This window comes from Ahaetulla prasina, chromosome 5 (assembly GCF_028640845.1).
Source record: "Ahaetulla prasina isolate Xishuangbanna chromosome 5, ASM2864084v1, whole genome shotgun sequence".
Classification (NCBI taxonomy): domain Eukaryota; kingdom Metazoa; phylum Chordata; class Lepidosauria; order Squamata; family Colubridae; genus Ahaetulla; species Ahaetulla prasina.
In genome coordinates, this window is record NC_080543.1 from 139,495,230 (window position 1) to 139,517,439 (window position 22,210).

Consider the following 22,210-nt stretch of genomic DNA (forward strand, 5'->3'; position numbering starts at 1 on the left):
CCACCCATTGCTTCTTGTCCTACCCTCAGGTGCTTTGGAGAATAGTTTGACTCCAGTGGAGGGATGCAAAAATTTTTACTACCGATTCTGTGGGCAAGGCTTGGTGGCGTGGCATGGGCATGGCAGGGGAAGGATACTATAAAATCTCCATTCCTTCCCCACTCCAGGGGAAGGTTACTGCAAATCCCCATTCCCTCCCAATCAGCTGAGACTCGGGAGGCAGAGAATAATAAATCTTGATCAAGGCAAAACAATAGATGTAATATACATAGATTTCTGTAAAGCTTTTGACTCAGTGGTACACGACAAACTTCTCCTAAAACTAAAATCCTACGGCATCTCCGGACCCCTCCACAATTGGATAACAGTGTTCCTGTCAAACAGACAAGTGGTCAAAATAGGCAGTGCCCTATCAAATCCTGTTCCTGTCAACAGCAGCGTTCCCCAAGGCGGTGTTCTTGGACCAACACTCTTCATATTATACATTAATGATCTCTGTGACCATATTAAAAGTAATTGTGTTCTCTTCGCTGACAATGTCAAACTATTTAGCACTACCAACAATACAGCTACTCTTCAAAAAGACCTTGACTTTGTGTCAGCATGGTCTAAAACCTGGCAAATCCAAATCTCAACCAGCAAATGCTCTGTCTTACACATTGGAAAAAAGAATCCAAACACTAAATACAAACTCAACGGACATTACCTTACAGATGACCCCCACCCAGTCAAAGACCTTGGAGTCTTCATATCCAATGACCTAAGTGCCAAAGCCCACTGCAACTACATCGCAAAAAAGGCATTAAGAGTTGTTAACCTAATCTTACATAGCTTCTTCTCCAGAAACACTACACTACACTATTAACGAGAGCTTATAAAACATTTGCTAGACCAATTCTTGAATACAGCTTGCCTGTCTGGCATCCATAACGCATTTCAGACATCAATACAATTGAATGTGTCCAGAAATATTTTACAAGAAGAGTTCTCCACTCCTCTGAATATAAAAAAATACCTTTATTTATTTATTTATTTATTTATTTTGTCACAACAATATATGTAACTATCATACAGAAAGGTTATATAGTTATGCCACCAGACTTGAAATCTTGGGTTTAGAAAACTTAGAACTCCGCCGCCTTCAACAGGACCTATGTTTAACTCATAGGATTTATTTATTTTATTTATTAATCCAATTTCTATACCGCCCTTCTCCCAAAGGACTCAGGGCGGTTTACAGCCATATTAAAAATACAAAAATACACGTAATATAAATAACAGATTTAAAAAACATTTAAAACAAATATATTAATTGGCCAGATTGCTAAAATGGTCAAAGCTGACATAAAACCCTTTAAAATTTAAAAGCTATAATTAAAATACATTTAAATACACGATTAAATAATAAAGTTTTTAATTCCCGCTTGAAGGTTCGGAGCTCGGGGAGTTGGCGTAACCCCAGAGGTAACTCGTTCCAAAGAGTCGGTGCTGCCACAGAGAAGACTCTCCCTCTGGGGGCCGCCAACCGACATTGTTTGGTCGACGGCACCCTGAGCAGGCCCACTCTGTGAGAGTGCACAGGTCGTTGGGAGGCTATCGGTGGCAGAAGGCGGTCTCGTAGATACCCCGGTCCTAAGCCATGGAGCGTTTTGAAGGTGAGCACTAACACCTTGAATTGCACCCGGAAGGCTACTGGCAGCCAGTGCAGGCCACGCAGGATAGGTGTTATATGGGAGCAACGTGATGCTCCCACTATTACCCACACAGCCGCCTTCTGGACTAGCTGGAGCCTCCCGGTGCTCTTCAAGGGGAGCCCCATGTAGAGAGCATTGCAATAGTCCAGGCGAGAGGTAACGAGGGCATGAGGGACCATGCGTAAGGAGTCCCAAGGAAGGGGCGCAACTGGCGAATCAGGCAAACCTGATAAAATGCTCCCCTGGCGACGGCCGTCAGATGTTCTTCTAAAGACAGCCGATCGTCCAGGAGAACGCCCAAGTTGCGCACCCTTCCCCTGGGGGCCAGTACTTCACCCCCAACAGTCAGTGATGGCGAAAGCTGGCTGTACCGGGACGCCAGAACCCACAGCCACTCTGTCTTGGTCGGGTTGAGCTGGACCCTGTTCCTCCCCATCCAGACCCGCATGGCCTCAAGACACCGGGCCATCACCTCGACAGCTTCGTTGGGGTGGTTTGGAGTGGAAATGTACAGCTGAGTATCATCAGCGTACAGATGATAGTCCACCCCAAAACCATGGATAACCTCACCCAGCGGCTTCATGTAGATGTTGAACAGGAGAGGCGAGAGAACCGACCCCTGAGGCACCCCACAAGTGAGGTACCTAGAAGTCGATCTCTGCCCCCCTGCCAACACTGTCTGCGAACGGTCAGACAGATAGGAGGAGAACCACCGATAAACGGTGCCTCCCTCCCCCAATCCCTCCAACCGTCGCAGCAGGATACCATGGTCGATGGTATTAAAAGCCGCCGAGAGATCTAAAAGGACCAGGACAGAGGAACATCGCCTGTCCCGAGCCCTCCAGAGGTCATCCACCAACGCGACCAAAGCCGTTTCAGTGCTGTACCCAGGCCTGAAGCCAGACTGGAATGGGTCTAGAGAGACAGATTCCTCCAGGTATTGGGGAAGCTGATATGCCACCACACTCTCAACAACCTTCGCCAAAAAGTGAAGGTTGGAGACTGGACGATAGTTCGCCAATACAGCTGGGTCCAGGGAAGGCTTCTTGAGGAGGGGCCTCACCACCACCTCTTTCAAGGCGGTGGGAAAAATGCCCTCCAACAAGGAAGCGTTGGTAACTCCCAGGAGCCAGCCTCGTGTCATCTCCCGTGTGGCCAGTACCAACCAGGAGGGACACGGGTCCAATAAACATGTGGTGGGATTCAGCCTACCCAACAACCTGTCCATGTCGTCGGGAGTCACAGGATCAAACTCAGCCCAGGTAATGTCCACAAGACTCGGCCCCGTCATCTCGCCCGGATCTATCCAATCAGCATCCAGATCGCTCCGGATCCGAGCGATTTTATCAGACAGATACTGTACAAAATCCTCAGCACGACCCTGCAAGGGGTCCTCCCGAGCCTCCTGCGCGAGCGGGGAGTGGGTCACCCTAAACAGAGTGGCTGGGCAATTATCTGCTGATGCGATAAGCGTGGAGAAATAATTATGTTTCGCCGTTCTTATCGCCACTAGATAGGTCTGAATATGTGACCTAACTAGTGTTCGGTCGGATTCGGTGCGGCTGGACCTCCAGACACTCTCTAGGCGTCTTTTCCAGCGCTTCATCTCTCTCAGCTCCTCGTTATACCAAGGAGCTGGTCGAGTTCGGCGCTGGGTCAGAGGCCGCAAAGGCACGACGCGGTCCAAAGCCCCAGCGGCCGCCTCCTCCCAGGCGGCCACCAGTTTTTCGGCCAAGTCGTGGACTAATTCCCCAGGAAACGGCCCAAGCTCCATCAGAAACCTCTCCAGGTCCATCAGGCGCCTGGGACGGAACCATCGCATCGGCTCCGTCTCCCTGCGGTGGGGTGTAGCGGTTCGAAAGTCTAGCTGAAGGAGTAAATGATCTGACCATGACAACGGTTTAACAAGTAATTCCCCTAAATCCAGATCATTAAGCCACTGTCCCGAGATAAAAATCAGGTCCAGAGTGTTACCCCCAGTGGGGGTGGGACCATTAACTACCTGGGTCAGGTCCAAAGCCGCCATGGAAGCCATGAACTCCTGAGCTGCCGTAGATGATTCGCCCACCGACGGCAGGTTGAAATCCCCCATAACCATAAGTCTGCGGGTCTCAACCACCATCCCGGCTATCATCTCCAACAACTCGGGCAGGGCTGCTGCCACGTAGCAAGGAGCCAGGTACGTAACCAGCATGCCTACCTGTACCCCATGGCCCCACTTTACCAGGAGGGTTTCACAACCGGCTATCTGCGGGACAGTGACCTCCCTCGGTTCCAGACCCTCATGTATAACAACCGCTACCCCCCCACCCCTACCCTGGGCCCTCGGCTGATGAAATGCCCGGAAACCCGGTGGGCACATTTCAGTAAGGGAACCCACCCACCCCCATGCCCAACCAGGTCTCCGAAATGCCCATCAGGTCTGCGCCCCCCTCTTGAATAAGATCGGCTATGAGGGGGGCCTTATTCACGACGGACTTGGCATTGCACAGCATCAGCCGAAGGTCCAGGTTCCTGGAGGAATAGCCACTCGGGAAACGAGGAAAACCTGGGGGCCCGGAGCACACAACCGTCAGAAGCAGCGAGAGCGTGCTCCCGAACATGATATGAGCCCCACTTCCGCCATACCTGCCCCTCCCTCTTACCGTGCGATGGAAACACCCATAGATGGTCGAGTTTAACCCCTTCAGCTACCTCCGTATCAAGAACCTCCAAATCAGGAACCTTGGAAGGGACCAGCCTAACCCACTGTGGGTGTCACCCCCACCCAACCCACCCTTTAAAAACCCATTTGATGATTTAGTTAAAAATTTCTGAAAATATCTGTTTAAAAAACCCCTTAAACCCCTCTTAGAAGCATGCCTACCTGTACCCCATGGCCCCACTTTACCAGGAGGGTTTCACAACCGGCTATCTGCGGGACAGTGACCTCCCTCGGTTCCAGACCCTCATGTATAACAACTGCTACCCGCCACCCCTACCCTGGGCCCTCGGCTGATGAAATGCCCGGAAACCCGGTGGGCACATTTCAGTAAGGGAACCCACCCACCCCCATGCCCAACCAGGTCTCCGAAATGCCCATCAGGTCTGCGCCCCCCTCTTGAATAAGATCGGCTATGAGGGGGGCCTTATTCACGACGGACTTGGCATTGCACAGCATCAGCCGAAGGTCCAGGTTCCTGGAGGAATAGCCACTCGGGAAACGAGGAAAACCTGGGGGCCCGGAGCACACAACCGCTCGTAAGCAGCGAGAGCGTGCTCCCCGAACATGATATGAGCCCCCACTTCCGCCATACCTGCCCCTCCCTCTTACCGTGCCGATGGAAACACCCATAGATGGTCGAGTTTTAACCTCTTCAGCTACCTCCGTATCAAGAACCTCCAAATCAGGAACCTTGGAAGGGACCAGCCTAACCCACTGTGGGTGTCACCGCCCCCACCCAACCCACCCTTTAAAAACCCATTTGATGATTTAGTTAAAAATTTCTGAAAATATCTGTTTAAAAAACCCCTTAAACCCCTCTTAGAAGCATGCCACCTCTCGGGATTCCAAAATCCGTCATCAAGGTAGGCCTTCGATAGAGCGGAGGGCCACACCCGCGAGAGGGGGGCATCTCGCAGTGCAAGAAGTTGGTACGGCAAATACATCAAAGGAGTCCTGTGGAGTGGTGGAATCCTAGTTTATCAGGCTGACGACAGTTAGATAAACCACCAGCTGGAACCGAGAAGTTCTTAAAGGTGTTAACAAGGATCATCTATTGCAATGTCCTTCCTGTTGAGGATTACTTCAGCTTCAATCACAACAATACAATCCCACTCCTCCTATGACGGCCGATTCGGGGAAGTCCGTATCAAGCGTGCCTCTGCAGCTCTGCCAAAGTCCTATCAGAGTCCTCAGGGCAGGCAGGAATCCAAGGTGTGACTTCAGCAATCCAGATTAGACTTTGCCTGACTCAGAGAATGCCAGAAAGCAGATCCTTTATATAGGCCATGGGGTGTGGCTCCATGACTCAGCACTTATCCAGGCCTGCCCCTCCCTTCCTTTTGCTGACGTTACCTCTCCATTCTCCGGAAGCGTGGATCTATCCATTGCATCGTTTCGTCTCCAGCTGTTGGTAATCCCAGCTCGTGGCTGGCTTCAGGCGCACATGCTATCGGAGGGAGGTTTGTTTGTTTGGTTTGTCCGGGCATGGTGCCAGGGCTGGGGGCTGGAGGCATGCCAGGACAGATTTAAATTACCAGACTCTGTGGAATCTACTCAAAATCCCCAAAGCTTTAACCAAAAACTGTCTACTGTTGACCTCATCCCATTCCTAAGAAGTCTTTAAGGGGCGTGCATAAGAGCACAAACATGCCTACCGTTCCTGTCCTACTGTTTCCTTTCATTATATCCAATTTATATAGTTATTACATACTTATACTCATATATATGCTTATATAGTATATAGTTACTTCATGCTTATGCTTATATATACTGACAAAATAAATAAATAAAAATAAAAAAAAATAGATGGGGCTGGGCCAGTCAGAGGTGGTATTTACCGGTTCTCCGAACTACTCAAAATTTCTGCTACTGGTTCTCCAGAACTGGTCAGAACCTGCTGAATACCACCTCTGCTTGACTCCCTCTTCTTTGTGGCAGCCCCTGAGATATTGGAACATTGCTATCATATCTTCCCTAGTCCTTCTTTTTATTAAACTAGACATACCCAGTTCCTGCAACCATTCTTCATATGTTTTAGCCTCCAGTCCCCTAATCATCTTTGTTGCTCTTCTCTGCACTCTTTCTAGAGTCTCCACATCTTTTTTACATCATAGCAACCAAAATGCAGTATTCCAAGTGTGGCCTTACCAATGATTATAAAGTAGTATTAACACTTCACATTATCTTGATTCTATCCCTCTGTTTATGCAACCTAGAACTGTGTTGATTTTTTGTTGGTAGGAAGATAATATCGACCCTTCCTTGCTTAGAGTCACAGGATTGAAGTGGTCTAGAAGTCCGTGCAATAATAAACTGTCAGTCTTTACTTTTTCCCTCCCTGTCATCTGCCTCCTGGAGTAGAAAGCTGGGACTACAAAACTGTTAAAAAAGCGGTAGCTTACATTTTAGAATACGGTATAGAGAGAACATGGGAACAAGTTTACCTCCACGTTCCTGGTTTGTAGTCCCTCAACATTCAGAATCTTCTTAAGTCTGGTGCTTGGATAAAATGTGTCTCTCATACTCAATGAAGTATGGTCAAACATCCATATCTAATTAGTATCAACACCTTCTCTCTGAGGAACGGGACATCTCTAATTTTTCTGTGTACCAAATGATGCAAACGACCCACCTCTTTAGCAACCAGACGCCCATCCACTTCACCATAGCTGTCTTTTATATCTTTAACCGTTGTATAAGATGAGCATCTGGTGTTGATTCCAAAGGAAATCTTCTCTGGTGTCACCAAAGGAGCCATCTGCATATGGCCATAGGAGCCTTCTCCTGAAGGAAGAAGCACACAAAGAGACAATGCAAGGGATCAAAGAAAGCCAGAAATTCTCTACTAATCAATCCCCAGTTCCAAAAATCAACAAACTCCTTGATTTACTTGACCTCCCCCCACATTTAACAAGTCAGGAGATGCTCTGAGCCAAAATTCCTCAAAAATGGGTGTCCACATTTATTTGGACTGATTTCAGCCATCCCATATTAATGGTTGCAAGTCCTTTGGTGGGGAAAGAATTGTAGTTGGCAGATCAATGACTGGCCTATTGCCCAGAATTAATTAAACTTAATTTTTTCTTCTACTATAATCTATTTTTATTTCATTGAACATTTCTATCTCACAGTCTTGTTTTCTTGATGCCTCGAGAATTTCATGGTGCTAAAGTCTGCATTGTTGGTTGTGAGAGTTACTGTCCTTCTGTACATCATGTCCAGTGGTGGGTTTCTACCGGTTTGCCCTGGTTTGGGCGAACCAGTAGTGGCAGTGGTGGGTGGGCGGAGCCTCCCAAAGGTCATCATGGATGCTCTGAGCATGCGCAGAAGCACCCCATGCAAGCAAAGCAAACGTGCACATGTGCATGCGCACGCTCCCAATTCCAAACTGGTAGCGAAGGTAAGTGGAACCCACTACTGATCATCTCAAAATAATTCCACAGCTGGATCTGCTTTCTCTACCTTTCCATGACTGGATCCAACACAGGTTGAAAGACAAATTGACTATAGGAACAATCACATAACCGATCTAGTGAATTCTCAATCACACAAGGGCTTTTTTGCAAAGTCCCTGCAGTTACAAGTTTTACCTCTAAACTCCACAGCCTGGAAATTGCTGTAGTATCTAGGACCAAGTTTTTCCATAAGCTGCAGAATTTTCACGGAGAGAACTTCTTCAAATAAGAACATAGGGCCTTGGCGCCAAGACAAGGAAGACATCTTTTTCCACATCAGTGGTGTAGCCACAAAGCCAAAGACATCAATAAAAGAAACAGGGTCCATAGAAGTGAAAGTCCCTGGCAGTGGCCGGATGTACTGCATCTGTAGTAGAAGAAAAAAGAATGGCTGAAATCCTTGTGGTGCTTTCTCTCTAGAAAATGAGCCTGGACACAGAAGGCAGGACAAGAAGCAAAGGATGGAAACTAATCAAGGAGAGACCCAACCTAGAACTGAAGAGAAACTTCCTGACAGTGAGAACAATCAACCAGTGGAACAGCTTGCCTTCAGAAGTAGTATGGGCTTAAACATACAAATTAATTCTATTCAGATTTTTTACATTCATCCAATCTACATGATTCCACTATTAATACACCTGTTTATATTAAAATATGTTCTTTCATCATTTTATTACTCATTATTTCACTTTATTAATCCACTACAAATCATAATATTATTTAAACATACTCAATAATACCATTATTCAATCTCTAATTTTCCCTTTTTAATACTTAGTTCTTATTCATATTTCCCATATTTCCCTCTTTGAATCAATTTATATTAAAAATCTATGCTTCATTGTTTCATTATTCCATGTTTCAATATACTGTTCTAATGCCAATCACAATATTATTTATTTATGTGATAGGTATTAGAATTGTATATTTAAATATTAAATATTGAAATAATGCAGGATAGTATTGTAATACAAAGGGAACATCTTTTAATATAATGGTGGTGATCTGAATAAATGTTAGAATAAAGAAAGAAATAAGAGAAATGGGAAATATTAGCAGACACATTTTTATAAAATAAGATAAGTGCAATGATAAGAGGGAGATTTAGAAACTGAATGGCAGTAGTATTATGTATGTTTAAACAATATGAAATAATGAAATATTATAAGTTGACTTTGTATATAATATACAAATGGATAAGACTATTGCCTTACACAATGTAAGCCGCCCTGAGTCTTCGGAGAAGGGCAGGATATAAATTCAAATTAAAAAAAATTGATATAAATATGTATTACTACTAGAAATATATAAGCTGGATGAATGTGATAACTTTAATTAATAATATTATTTTATCTATACTGAAATGTATGGCTCCCAGGTGTCACTGTTCACACATTGATATGTACATGTTATATAAAATAAAAAACTTAAGGAAAAAAGGAAGTAGTAGTATGGGCTTCATCATTGGAGGATGTTAACAAGAGACTGAACAGCCACTTGTCTGAAATGGTATAGGGTTTCCTGCTTGAGTAGGCCGTTGAACTAGAAGACCTCTAAGGTCCCTTCCAGCTCTATTCTGATTGAACTAGCTGTGTACTGAAATGTATGCATACATGTTGAACCTTCTCCTCAAGCATCTAGTTTTATATATTTTAGATAGTTTTTTTACTGGAATATTGCAGCGTATCATAATTTTCTTGAATTGCCCTCTCCTCCATACAAGACAATCCAAAAAGAAATATTGTGGCATGACAAGCTAACCCTTCTTTTTTCAGCCCTGGTCTTTGTCTTGAAGCAGAGCTTCAGACAAAAGAATCCTACATGCTGAGTCCAAAGGAAGAAAGACCTGCATTCTGCAGACGTCCCACCTTCGCAGAGCCCACCAGGCTGCCATTCAGATAGGCCGAAACAGTGCAGATCTGCTTCGTTTCTTTTGCCACCGTCACAGCAAGGTGATGCCATTGTCCGGTCACGAACAGTGGAGCGCATCTGAACTGAACTTGGCTCAGAAGAGAGGTCTCATCTTCAGGTACCATCGTGTCTGTGTTGTCACAAAGAAGGGAATAATTTGCCACATTATAGTGAAACCGAAGGGAAATGTTTCAGTGCAAGATCAGGGGAAAATGTTTGGGGAAAGATGGTGACAAAGTCTCTAGGGAAAAAAAGTCCTTTTGAACATTGGAAGGCTACTTTTTGGACATCAACCAAGGACAGTCCCAAAGCACGTGTACGCATGCACACACACACACACACACACACGCAACACACACACACACAGCCACATCACAGGCAATGTCTTGCCAAGTAAGAGCAGCCACTGACAAGACTTCTTCTGTATAGATACAAGTTTGGATTTAGAGGAAATTGGTACACGATGAGGGCAGAGGATCTTTTTGGTTTTTCAGTTCCAAGATAATTAGGGATTTGAATAAACGTGTTTTATACTAGGACTCTGCAGCACTTTGGATTCCAGTCCTAAAAGGTCTTTCACGGAGAGGCATGAAAGCAGCGCCTATGTGGAACCCTTTACACAGCTGCTCAGATGCTGCTGCTTTAAAAGGATTGGAGGCAGGTGTCAGGCTTGCAACCGGACTCATTCCAAAGGACCTGACAGACTTGAAGCCAGCCTATTGTATGCTCTGACGGTTTAGAGACAGTTGTAAGTGCTGCTTCCACAACTGGACCTTGCAAAAGGGCTCAATGCAGCCCTGAGAAAGAGAGAGCAAGGAAGAACATTACTGCAATCTGAGCAATGACCAGTAACAGTTCATTCAGTCCCTTCATGAAATGAAGGATGGGCATTACACGCTCCAGAAATGCACTCGGAAAGAAGCTCTCTAACCACAGTGGTCACTGAAGCTTCAAATATTTGCTTGGCCATAACTTGATTAGAGAACAGCAAGGAGATCTAACACAGAGTTTGAAAAGCATGTGCCTAGTGCATTTATGCCCGTGTTGAAGAACTGTTTTCTGGGCACAAATTCAGAGGTTGGTTTTAATCTTCCAAGAAACTCGGGGTTTGAGGATTTTAAATTTTCTACATGTCAGGCCTTGGTCAACCTGCTTTCCCTGAGGCCATTCATAGACCCTCTGGCCCCGAGACCCTTACCTAAAGCTTCAAATGCCACTTCCTCAGTCGAGATGGTTAGACAACCTTCCACGGGAGAAAACCGCACTGCAAAGCAAGCAAAGACTTCTTCGGTTCTCGCCATGTGACGCATCAAGGTAAGGAAACGTAGCGGGTGGTAATCACGAGCTGAACTCAACTTATTGATCAGAAACCAGGAGGAAAAAGTGAGGCCATCTGGTGGGGGGAACCGCCTGATGCCTAAGGGGGCAGAGAAAGGGATAAACCAGAGACTGCCAAGAGCAACGGAGAGATGCTGTCCAAGTCAGATGGAACAAGATGCAGTGACACAAAGCCCCTTAGAAAGAGTACAAATTCCACTTTGGCACAGGAAGAGCAGAGTGTATGATGGAGACATACAGTTTACTCAACGAAAATTAAACATTTCAAAGTCTTGAATAAAAAATACCCTCTCCGATGAATTAGGGAAGCTTTTGGGTGTAGCCTTTCTTGAACAAGAGGGAATTATCTTCAAAGGTTATTGCTGATCCCATCTTTTCATCTCCGGGATGATCTCAAGAGGAATCACTGAACAACTTCTATATATACCCACACCCAGAGAGACATAGACTTTATAAACACTCATATATGCGTATATATACATACATAGATACACATATGCATATATATTCATCTATACATACACAATCTGTTTATAACATAGGCCTCAAGCCTTCCAATGTCTAAGCTAGGTACGCACTGCTCTCCATGGCATTATTGCCAACATTTTGAAGATGGTATTTTAAAAATCTACCTTTTCCGGTTCCTCCCAAGACAGAGCGTTCAGTGCTTTGGCCTAGAATGGTGGCCATACTTGGGATAAACAAACAGCTGCAAATGCAAGAAAATAAAAACAGTAATAGGTGCATTTCTTTTTAAAGGAATAGAAATAAATACAGATAAATGATTACAAATTTACAAGCAAAATTTCTCTTCCCCAATTACTCCTGAATCATCCCCTTCTGTTTTGTAATCCCTATGATTACTCAATAGAAATGTAAGATACACCTTTTGAAGAGCAGCAGTTCCTCATTTTACAGTTTCACAGATAATGGTGCTATGTGAAACTTTAAATGAAATACCCTAATTTACTTCTCAAAGTAGACAATTCTGCCCCCCCCCCAGTTTTTACCCAAAGCAAAGACCCTGTGTTGCTTTGCAGCTTCGAAGCCCTCTCAGCCTTTTCCCACAAAGATATCCCCAAGAAAGAAGAGCCCCCATGGTCCAGAAGAGGGTCCCTTCCATCGTGTAGGCAACCCTTGAAGTGCTGGCCAAAGCTACTGAGCTTGGAGCTGGCTCTGGACCAGATTTGGCAAGAACGGCAGTCAGGAGAAGGCAAGTACACATCCATAGCACTTGCCAAAAGTGCTGTGCAGAAGGTAAACAGCATACCCCAGCACCTGCACCTGGGAGGGGAGTGTGGGTTATGGCAGCCCCACAGTCAGTGGTGGGATTCAACTGGTTTGCAGCAATTCAGGAGAACTGTTCATCAACTTTCTGAGCAGTTCAGAGAACCGGTTGTTGGAAGAAATCTCTTGGTTTTTTCCACTTTACAGGGCTAATCCTGTAAGGAGGCAGGAAGGAAACATTCTGGTATTGTTTCTAGCCTAATCTTTATTGCCCCGCTTATGGAAACTGCCTCTCTGGTTAACCCTTATTACATTTTAACAGCTAAAGGTTCTTGGCAGTACATCCAGACATACTGTCACCTGAACTTTTCCCGGTTTTTTTTTCTTTGTTGGTACTTTGCTTTGCTTTATTAAGGGCTTGACTTTCTTAAAGGGGAAGGGTTGTTTTAAGCTTTTTACACTGCTATTGGGAGAAAATGCTCCCCTGTTGGCATTCTTCCAGCTGGTATGCAACAATCAGCACTTTGAAGAAACAATTGAATAATGAAGCAGAGCTGCCAGAAAGAAGCTTTTAATGACAAGGAACCAAGATGAGTGACATTCAGCAAGGCTTCTTGGCTAGCTAGAAAGATTGACATTCAAACATGAGTTTATATACCCTTTCTGAGTTTTGGCCTAAAATTGGTTTTTGGTAAAGTTTAATTCTGTGCTTGGTGACATTTAATCCTGTGTTTATTGATGGGATAATTTTCCCGATTCAACTTTGTTTGGAAGGAAAAAGGTTAATCTCTGTTCCTGAAAAGAAGCAGGGTTGAGAAATCTGGCTAGTTCCTGTGTCTATTTGTTCTGGTAATTGGTTTAACAAGCAACAGCTACTGTATTTGTCTTTTGCTATTATTCTAGTGCTAACTGCATTCTTTGTAGTTAGGCTTATCTCAAGTGTTTACACTTGAGCTTGCCTGGGGTGTGAGCTCTGGCAATGAATCAGACAAGGCCTGTGTTTTAGTTTTAAAAGGATTTAAACTGTTGTGATTTAATTATTTGTATTGTGTTTGAATTTTTTCCTGCCTCATGGTTTCTTTTTCTATCTGGGGAGGGGGTCTTCCTTCACTGCTTTAGTGGTTCCTGGCACTGTCCTTTTGGGGTGTACTTCCAAGAGGCAGGATGCAAGCTTGGCACTGGTTTTTTTACTGCCTTTCTGGGGGCAGTAATGTGATCTTTCCTTAAATTTGGATGATTTCCTTAGGATATCTTGTAGCGTGAGTAAGACCTGGTATCTTTAAGTGGTGCAAATGGATCTAAGGATTGTTTCTCCTGGATGTGAAAAGGTGCTTTGTCAGTTCACTCAGCACAATCTCTCTTGTCTATGGGGATTCTTCAGTCATCCAGGTCATGGCTGTCCCAAAGGTGCTTTTTTCAAGAGGCAACTGGATTTTCTTGGTTTGGTGCTTTTACATTGCTTTGGAGTGGCCAAGGCACATGATTGCTCACTGATAGTAAGATTTTTTTAAAAAAAACGAGGTAAGGGTGTGGATCCTCCAATTCGTTTTAGTTTTTTCTCATGATAATAAGGCTTAGTAACATGGCACCAAGCTTGAAGTTTATTTAGATATCTGTGGGATGTACTAATTTGATTGTGATCCTGACAAGCTTGGGAGGCTTGAACCTGGGTCCCCTATATAATTTGTTAATTTGTCTCTTTAGCTCGACATTTTGTATGCCCGCCCACTTTCTGGAGAGCTTAAATGACCTCTCTGCTAAAGGGTTTCACTTTATGAACAAGAGTTGGCTGCTGATAGTTATCATTGCATTTTAACTATTTTAATTCCTCAAGGTGCTCTGGCACCCTGCCTAATTTGTAACTCTGGTTTACAACTATTTCTAATCTAATGATTGGTATTTAGGGCAGCTTTTTGCAAGCAAAGAAGCTTTTTGTATTTTTGTACAGGTAACCCTTGACTTACAACAGTTCATTTAGTGACCATTCAAAGTTACAATGGCACTGAAAAAAGTGACTTATGATTGTTTTTCACACTTATGACCATTGCAGCATCCCCATGGTCACGAGAGGCTGGGTGAAATGAAGCGCCCCTCGACGTGAGTGATGTTGAGTTGGCCACACCCACCCAGTCACATGACCACCCATTCACATGATCACCCAGCCACACCTACCTAACTGGTCATTAGGGCAGAGAATAGGTTGTTAAATTATTTGAACCCACCACTGCCCATAGTATGTTTTGGACATAGCCAGGCTGGGGACACACACACACACACACTTTGGCACAAGAAAAGGTCTTCTAGATTGGGGAGCTCCACCAACTCCACTGACACATTTCTCCTCCACTCATGCAGAAGACAAAGCCTCTAAATGGGAGCGCACCCATTCTTCAGCCACCGAGAAATAGCTGAATTCAGCCCAGATAAATAGCAACTGCACTAACCAATATGTTGCCTAACATATTAGGTAACAAACCTTAAATATTTTGTTTATCTAGTCTGACCATTCAAAGATTGATACAAGATTTATTTTGTACTTCTCTGAATTCTGCAATTCCATGATCCCTGTTCCCCTTTATAACAAAATGTGCATTAAAAGTTGCATAATCGCATCAGAACACACGAGGAAGTGATACAAACAGACTGACTTCTTTGCTGTTTAGTAATAGTTATTCAGTACTGTAACCCTAAGAACTACAAAAAATATTGTTCCCATCCTTTAAATAAAATTCAAAGGGCTACATAATTTGACATCCATTTGGTACCATTTCATCCCTGAGGTTAAATATAACTTGCCCCCCACCTTAATGGGCCCCACACGTGCTCCAAATGGTGCCAGCAAAATATGTAGTTCTCCCCTTAAATATGTGGGGGGGGGGGAAATAATATTAACTGTATTTAATTTAAGTGTTCCAAAATTTAAATAAGTCCAATTACATTTTATCCTATCCCTACTCAATCCTTCATCTTAATTGTGCCTTTTTGGGGAGGGGGCCTTCTCAAACCACACTCAAAAATACAATGATCAGTTCAAAACAATTGTGCATCTCTGGCCCACACTAAACAGAGTTGGCTCAAAACACCTTAAGAGGGACATGAATGAATGTTCATCTATGTAAACAGCACTAGATATGTAAGGATCCTCTCAATGACTTAACAACAGGGGTATTTCTTGGCATATTTCTCATTACACATTACAAAACTATGAGCAATAACGAAAAGGGGAAATGAGAAAACTCTGTCCATAAAGTTGCTGTGAACTACATCTGTTATCTAATTTGCCCCACAAATGGGTGATATTCCTTCAGATAACAAAGCATTAGGCATCTAAATAACATGATTGATTGATTGATTGATTGATCGAGCGATCCATTTTTCAACTAACCACAAATTGAACTAGACTCCATGAAACCAAAGGCAAAGGACCTGTAGGCTGAAATGAGGAATGTTGCAAGGGGAAGCAGAAGACAATCATATATTACCCGTATCCTTCAAGGGACATGTCAAACTCCACAAAGGAAGGGGCCAGGCAGGCGCTGTGCAGATGCAGGCTGCGTGGGGTTGTCAAGGAAATGAGACTCATGGCCGTTTGGAGAACCATTGCAGAACACTCAGGTAGGTCAGAACCCAACAGAGTTTGCTTTGGGCTGTCATTCCATGCAGCTATTTCAGAACCTAATACAAAAAACATACCAAGTCAGTGACGGTATGGCAGGTTCCGAACTTGGAATTTTGAGAGACATGGTATAAAGAAGAGAAGTAACAAGAAAAAGGCCAACAAGGCATTCCACAGTTGTGAGTTGAATGCTTCCTTCAGCACCCTCATAATTTCAAATTGGTGCTGAACGGATGTATGTTAAGCGAGGTCTGCCTGTATTGACTATTTCCTCTCAGATAATAGAGAATAAGTCCATCCCCTCTTCCCTCTGATAATTCTTCATATATTTGATAACTACTCCCACGTGCCTCCTTGATCATCTTTTTGTAGACTAAACAGACCTTTTAGCTCTTTCTCACAGGATTTGGGTTGCAGATCCACCATCTTCTGGGCTGTCCTCCTCTTGACTTGGTCCAATTCCTCTCTGTCACTTAGGGATGCCAGGGGGCGGCTTACATGGGGTGGGGGAGCTATGGGAAGGGGCATCATCCGTAGGCACAGGAATTGTCTGAAAGAGATCAAGCAAAGGACAAATGTCTGAAAAGGAACGCCTGGATGAGGCATCTATGCAGGAAGTGCATGGCGGAGGGAGGGGGCAAAAAACGGGGGATGAAGGTTCTGGAATTGCCTCAAAGTCTTCATTGCATGTTCCCCAAACCCGAGGCTGCCAGAGGCATTGGCCAGTGGTTCTTGAGGACAGGAGTCTTGAAAGATGCTGCCACAAGTTTTAGCGGAGTTTCAGAGTCTTACCGGCTGCATCTCTGCGGCATGTTACCAATACTGTACTTCACAGTGAAGAAAAAGAAAATAAGAAACAGCAACTACTGTATGAGATGTGTTGGATATGTTGGCTACCTTGAGTTACTTGTAAAAATAATAAAGACAGGCTACAAATATATAAATGAATAGGTCAGGTCTGAAAATGCCAGTCACAGTTGCTGGAGAGACATTTGGAAACCTAAGTCACTAAGTCCTGAACCCCCAGACTCCCCAACAGGTACTGGCTGTGACACACGGACACGTCACCTTAAGACCTCGGGCTGAATGGACTGGGAGCCGAGCTTCTCGAACAGCCGGATCAGAGGCGGGTGGAGGGGGCTGCTTGCATTGTGCAGAACTTCTGGGCAGGAGCTGATGAGGCTGCCCAGCAGGCCAGCTGCACAAGCCACTTGGCGGTTCTTCTCCAAGCCCATCAAGGATTGAATATGGTCAGCCACAGCGAATTGGATTTCCAGGGATAACTGAAACAAGCCAAGGCAGGGCAAGAAGGACAGGTGTCAGTGGACTGCTGGCAACACGAGAGCAACCAGTAACCGGCAGCCATAATGGACAGAGAGGAGTCCTGGATCATTGCAGAAATCAGAGTCCGGCTTTCTAAACAAAAATTTAAGAAATGATGTAGGAACCCAGGGTTGACCTGATACAACACCCAGTTAATAAATAAGTTTACAAATAATATAAAATTGCCAAATACTCATTCATTGCTCCATATTAGATATTACTGAAATTAGTTGCCTCTTCATGTGTTATCTCTGTTGCACACTAATTTTACTGGAGAATTTTAGAGTTGCAAGCTGGGCTGCTGAATATTTAATTTTTGGTTGATATTAGTACACATGTTCATAATCAGAAATTAGAAATAGGGCATCTGAATTCACTTTTGTATATGATATAAATGTTTGTAAAATACAACAGACAGGAAATAAATTGAAATTTTAAATGAAATGGCTATCAGAAAAAGGCTAAGATAACAAATGTGATCAGATAAGCCAAACGTAACAGCAGATCATGTTCAGAGACATTTATTTTCATTGTAGTATGCTGTCTCCAAAATGATGCTAGATAGGTTGAAAATTAAGATTAATTAATTAATTAACAATTAAGTTACTGGCTGGGAGACTGTGAGTTCTCCTCCACTTTAGGCATGAAAAATCAGTCAGGCAAATGGGCCAGTCACTTTTTGTCAGCCCACCACACAGAGTTGTTGTAGGGAAAAACAGGAGGAGGAAGGAGTATTAGGTATCTTCACCCCCAAGTTGTATATGAAAAAACGGCAGGATAAAAACTGAAATTTGGAATGGAGCTGCGCCAGGCCGTGGCAGCTTAGCCAGCCACACAAGCCCGGTGGGGATGGTGCCGGGGGGGGGGCACAGAAAGCTCCAGGAGGGGGGCTAGCACGACTTACCTGTAGGCAGGAGGAGGCAGCTCTGTTGGGGCGCAGGGCAGGCAGGCACCACGTGGGAAGGCAGCTTAGGTAGGCAAGCTGCCTGGAAGGTGAGAAGTGACTGGGTGAGATGGGTGGGCGGGGCGGGTGGGGCGGGTGAGCGACTGGACGACTGGTTCAGGGATGTGGCCAGCCAATTACCGCTACTGGTTTGCCCAAACTAGTGCGAACTGGTAGAAACTCACCACGGATTCTGAGCCATTTCCAGTTCCCTTCAGTCAGGGTTGCAAATGATTTTCATGAATTGGGGCCTCTAATTCACCAGCAATTGAGAAAGTGTCATCTAGATTTTCTAAGTTGACCATAATGCTTTTTGTACCTTAAATATTGCTTTTCCTAATAATAATAATTTTGCTTCAGCAAAAAAGCAAGGTTAAGGGGAAGAATGACACCATGAAAATCTTGGCTCAGTAAATCAGCATTGCCCTCACAAATTCAATAGAGCCATAATGGAGTACAAGGAATTGATTGTTCGCATTATGACAGCAGTCCTGCCAATAATGAGATTGCCTTGTTTTGAATAAAATGTGCCGTTTTCAGAGATGCTCATTCCAGGAAAAAAGGGTTTTTGTGAAAAAAATTAATGGTGACAGGAAAGTAGTCTGTTTCCCCAGCTGTTATGGATTGATTCCCCTACACATCCCTCCCAGAGTCTGACAGGAGCACAGGAGATGCAATTACAAATCAGCAAATAAGCCCGCAACTTTGCGTCAGGATGAAGTCTGAGGGCAAACATGTCAGTCAGTCCATCCACCCCACGCCTGCTCTTATGAGGCAATTCTCCTCTCACCAGCAGATTCCATACTTGGGAGTGCTTTACAAGTTATACTTGGTATATATACTTAGATTGCAGATGAGGATGCTAATATTTGACTCATTATTTTTTTTTGCAGTTGTGTGGCTTTCTTTCTTTTTCTTTCTTTCTTTAACTATCAAGTGATTATGAATACAGATGAAAGAGGGCACTGTAAATAGGATGTAGAATAGTTTTCCTTTCTTTTTTGCTTTCATTTTCTTTCCTTACTTTTCTCATTTGCATAATACTATTTATTTTGAAAGGAATAATGAGTCTGCCCCCTGTGAAGTTGAGTTTCCCTCGGGGGCATCAGTCACCTGTCGACTTACCTCAGGGTAAGCTTCATTGTAGAGTTTGCCAATCAGTGTCACCATGACACAAAGGGCTCCAGGACACACAATCACTGAGTCCTCACTTCGTGGCCTTCAGAGAAAAGACAAGAGGACACCTATGGCATTTCTGTACACTTATTTATTTATTTATTTATTTATTTATTTATTTATTTATTTATTTATTTATTTTGTCACAACAATATATGTAGGTATCATACAAAAGATTATATAGTATATAAACACTTATATGAGTAAATATAAGGAGGTATAAGCATATATATAGAGAGGAAGAAGAAAAGAAAAACAATAGGACAGGAACGGTAGGCACGTTTGTGCGCTTATGCACGCCCCTTATGGTCCTCTTAGGAATGGGGTGAGGTCAATAGTAGAAAGTTTTTGGTTAAAGCTTTTAGGATTATGAGAAGAGACCACAGAGTCAGGTAAAGTATTCCAAGCACTGATGATTCTGTTACAGAAGTCATATTTTCTGCAATCTAGATTAAAGCGGTTGACATTAAGTTTAAATCTATTAGTTGCTCTAGTATTATTGCAATTAAAGCTGAAGTAGTCTTTGACAGGAAGGACATTACAATAGATGATTCTGTGAGTTAAACTTAGGTCTTGTCGAAGGCGACGGAGTTCCAAGTTTTCTAAGCCTAGGATTTCAAGTCTGGTGGGATAAGGTATTTTATTGTTTTCAGAGGAATGGAGAACTCTTCTTGTAAAATATTTCTGGACACGTTCAATTGTATTGATGTCAGAGATGTAGTGAGGGTTCCAAACAGGCGAGCTGTATTCCAGAATTGGTCTAGCAAATGTTTTATATGCTCTGGTTAGTAGTGTGGTGTTTTTCGAAAAGAAGCTACGCAAGATTAGGTTTACAACTCTTAGAGCTTTTTTTGCTATGTAGTTGCAGTGGGCTTTGGCACTTAGATCATTTGACATGAAAACTCCAAGGTCTTTAATGGGATGGGGGTTGTCTGTAAGGTAATGTCCATCTAGTATGTACTTAGTGTTTGGGTTCTTTTTTCCTATAACCTGGGTGAGGTTATCAGTGGTTTCGGGGTGAGTTATCATCTGTACGCTGATGATACTCAGCTGTACTTTTCCACCCCGGACCAACCCAACGAAGCGGTCAAAGTGCTGTCCCGGTGTCTGGAAGCTGTACGGGTCTGGATGGGGAGAAACAGACTCAAGCTCAATCCCTCCAAGACGGAGTGGCTGTGGATGCCGGCATCCCGGTACAGTCAGCTGCATCCGCAGCTGACTGTTGGGGGCGAGTTAGTGGCTCCAAAGGAGGTGGTTCGCAACTTGGGCGTCCTCCTGGATGGACGGCTGTCTTTTGATGAACACCTGGCGGCCGTCGCCAGGAGGGCCTTTTACCAAGTTCGCTTGGTTCGCCAGTTGCGTCCCTTCCTTGACCGGGATGCCTTATACACGGTCACTCACGCTCTGGTTACGTCTAGGCTGGATTATTGCAATGCTCTCTACATGGGGCTGCCCTTGAGGTGCACCCGGAGGCTCCAGTTAGTCCAGAATGCGGCTGCGCGAGTAGTAACGGGAGCCGCTCGTGGCTCCCACGTGACATCGCTGCTCCGTAGCTTGCACTGGCTTCCTGTGGTCTTTCGGGTGCGCTTCAAGATTTTGGTAACTATCTTTAAAGCGCTCCATGGCTTAGGACCCGGGTACTTACGAGACTGCCTGCTGTTACCCTTTGCCTCCCACCGACCCGTACGCTCTCACAGAGAAGGTCTCCTCAGGGTGCCGTCCGCCAAACAGTGTCAGCTGGCGGCCCCCAGGAGTAGGGCCTTCTCTGTAGGGGCAGTGGCGCTCTGGAACGAACTTCCCCCTGGCCTGCGTCAAGTGCCTGATCTTCGGACCTTCCGTCGTGAGCTCAAAACATATTTATTCATTAAAGCGGGACTGGCATAATTAGTGATGAATTTTAATTGGGTATTCTTAATATTTTTAAATTTTTTAATTTAAATTTTAATAATCAGCCTTTAAATTTGCTCTTTTTAAATGTTGTTTTAAATTGTATATATTTTGTTTTTATTTTGGCTGTACACCACCCTGAGTCCTTCAGGAGCAGGGCGGTATAAAAATTTAATAAATAAATAAATAAATAAATAAATATGTAAGACTGAGCATTTGCTTGTTGAAATTTGGAGCTGCCAATTTTTAGACCAAGCGGTTAGATGGTCAAGGTCATTTTGAATGATAGAAGTGTTGTCTGTGGTGTTAAATAGTTTGACATCGTCAGCAAAGAGAACAGAAAAAGAGAGATCGGTCTGTAATTTTCGACTAAGCTGGGGTCTCCTTTTTTGAAGATAAGGATGACTGTGGCTAGTGACCAAAGTTTGGGAAGGGAACTGGTAGTGAAAGCTTTATCAAAGATAATACTTAGGGGTTCTGCTATATTAATGGAAAGTTTTTTTAAGAAGTATGCACATAGTCCATCGGGTCCAATAGATAGCGATGGTTTTAGGTTATGAAGAGCTTTTCCAACGTTATCTTCTGTGAAATCTATATGTGTTAAGTCATCATAATCATTGCTGGTACGTTTGTGGAATGTCGGATATGTGTTATCGGAGTTTACAAAAACTGAGCCAAAGAAAATGTTGAAGAGGTTTGCTTTAACTGTTTCGTCATTGCATTCTTTGTTGTTAGAATCTTTTAGTGGTGGGATGGATCTTGAGTCTAAGTTTATTGTTAACAAAATTATAAAAGGCACAATTGGAATTTGTGCGCAGAAGGTTCTCTTCTTGCTTGGTGTGGTAATTTGAGCATTCAGTTTTTATTTGTTTGCATATATTTCTGTAGCAGTTTTTGAAATTTGCAACATAGCCTTTTTTGTTTCTTTTCCAGAGG

The 22,210-nt window shown here is 43.9% G+C and overlaps 1 protein-coding gene across 1 annotated transcript in view; it reads right to left on the reverse strand.

The window, feature by feature from the left end:
• The window catches only part of WDFY4 (WDFY family member 4), a 151,811-nt gene that overhangs the window by 96,500 nt on the left and 33,101 nt on the right, over positions 1-22,210 (reverse strand). The window contains exons 13-21 of the mRNA XM_058186274.1: positions 19,337-19,430; positions 17,014-17,228; positions 16,329-16,495; positions 15,812-16,004; positions 11,735-11,811; positions 10,963-11,181; positions 9,722-9,894; positions 7,989-8,220; positions 7,031-7,182 (exon numbers count right to left, since the gene is read on the reverse strand). Of these exons, the coding sequence (XP_058042257.1) occupies positions 7,031-7,182; positions 7,989-8,220; positions 9,722-9,894; positions 10,963-11,181; positions 11,735-11,811; positions 15,812-16,004; positions 16,329-16,495; positions 17,014-17,228; positions 19,337-19,430 (1,522 nt within the window). The remainder of the gene's footprint in view (positions 1-7,030; positions 7,183-7,988; positions 8,221-9,721; positions 9,895-10,962; positions 11,182-11,734; positions 11,812-15,811; positions 16,005-16,328; positions 16,496-17,013; positions 17,229-19,336; positions 19,431-22,210) is intronic.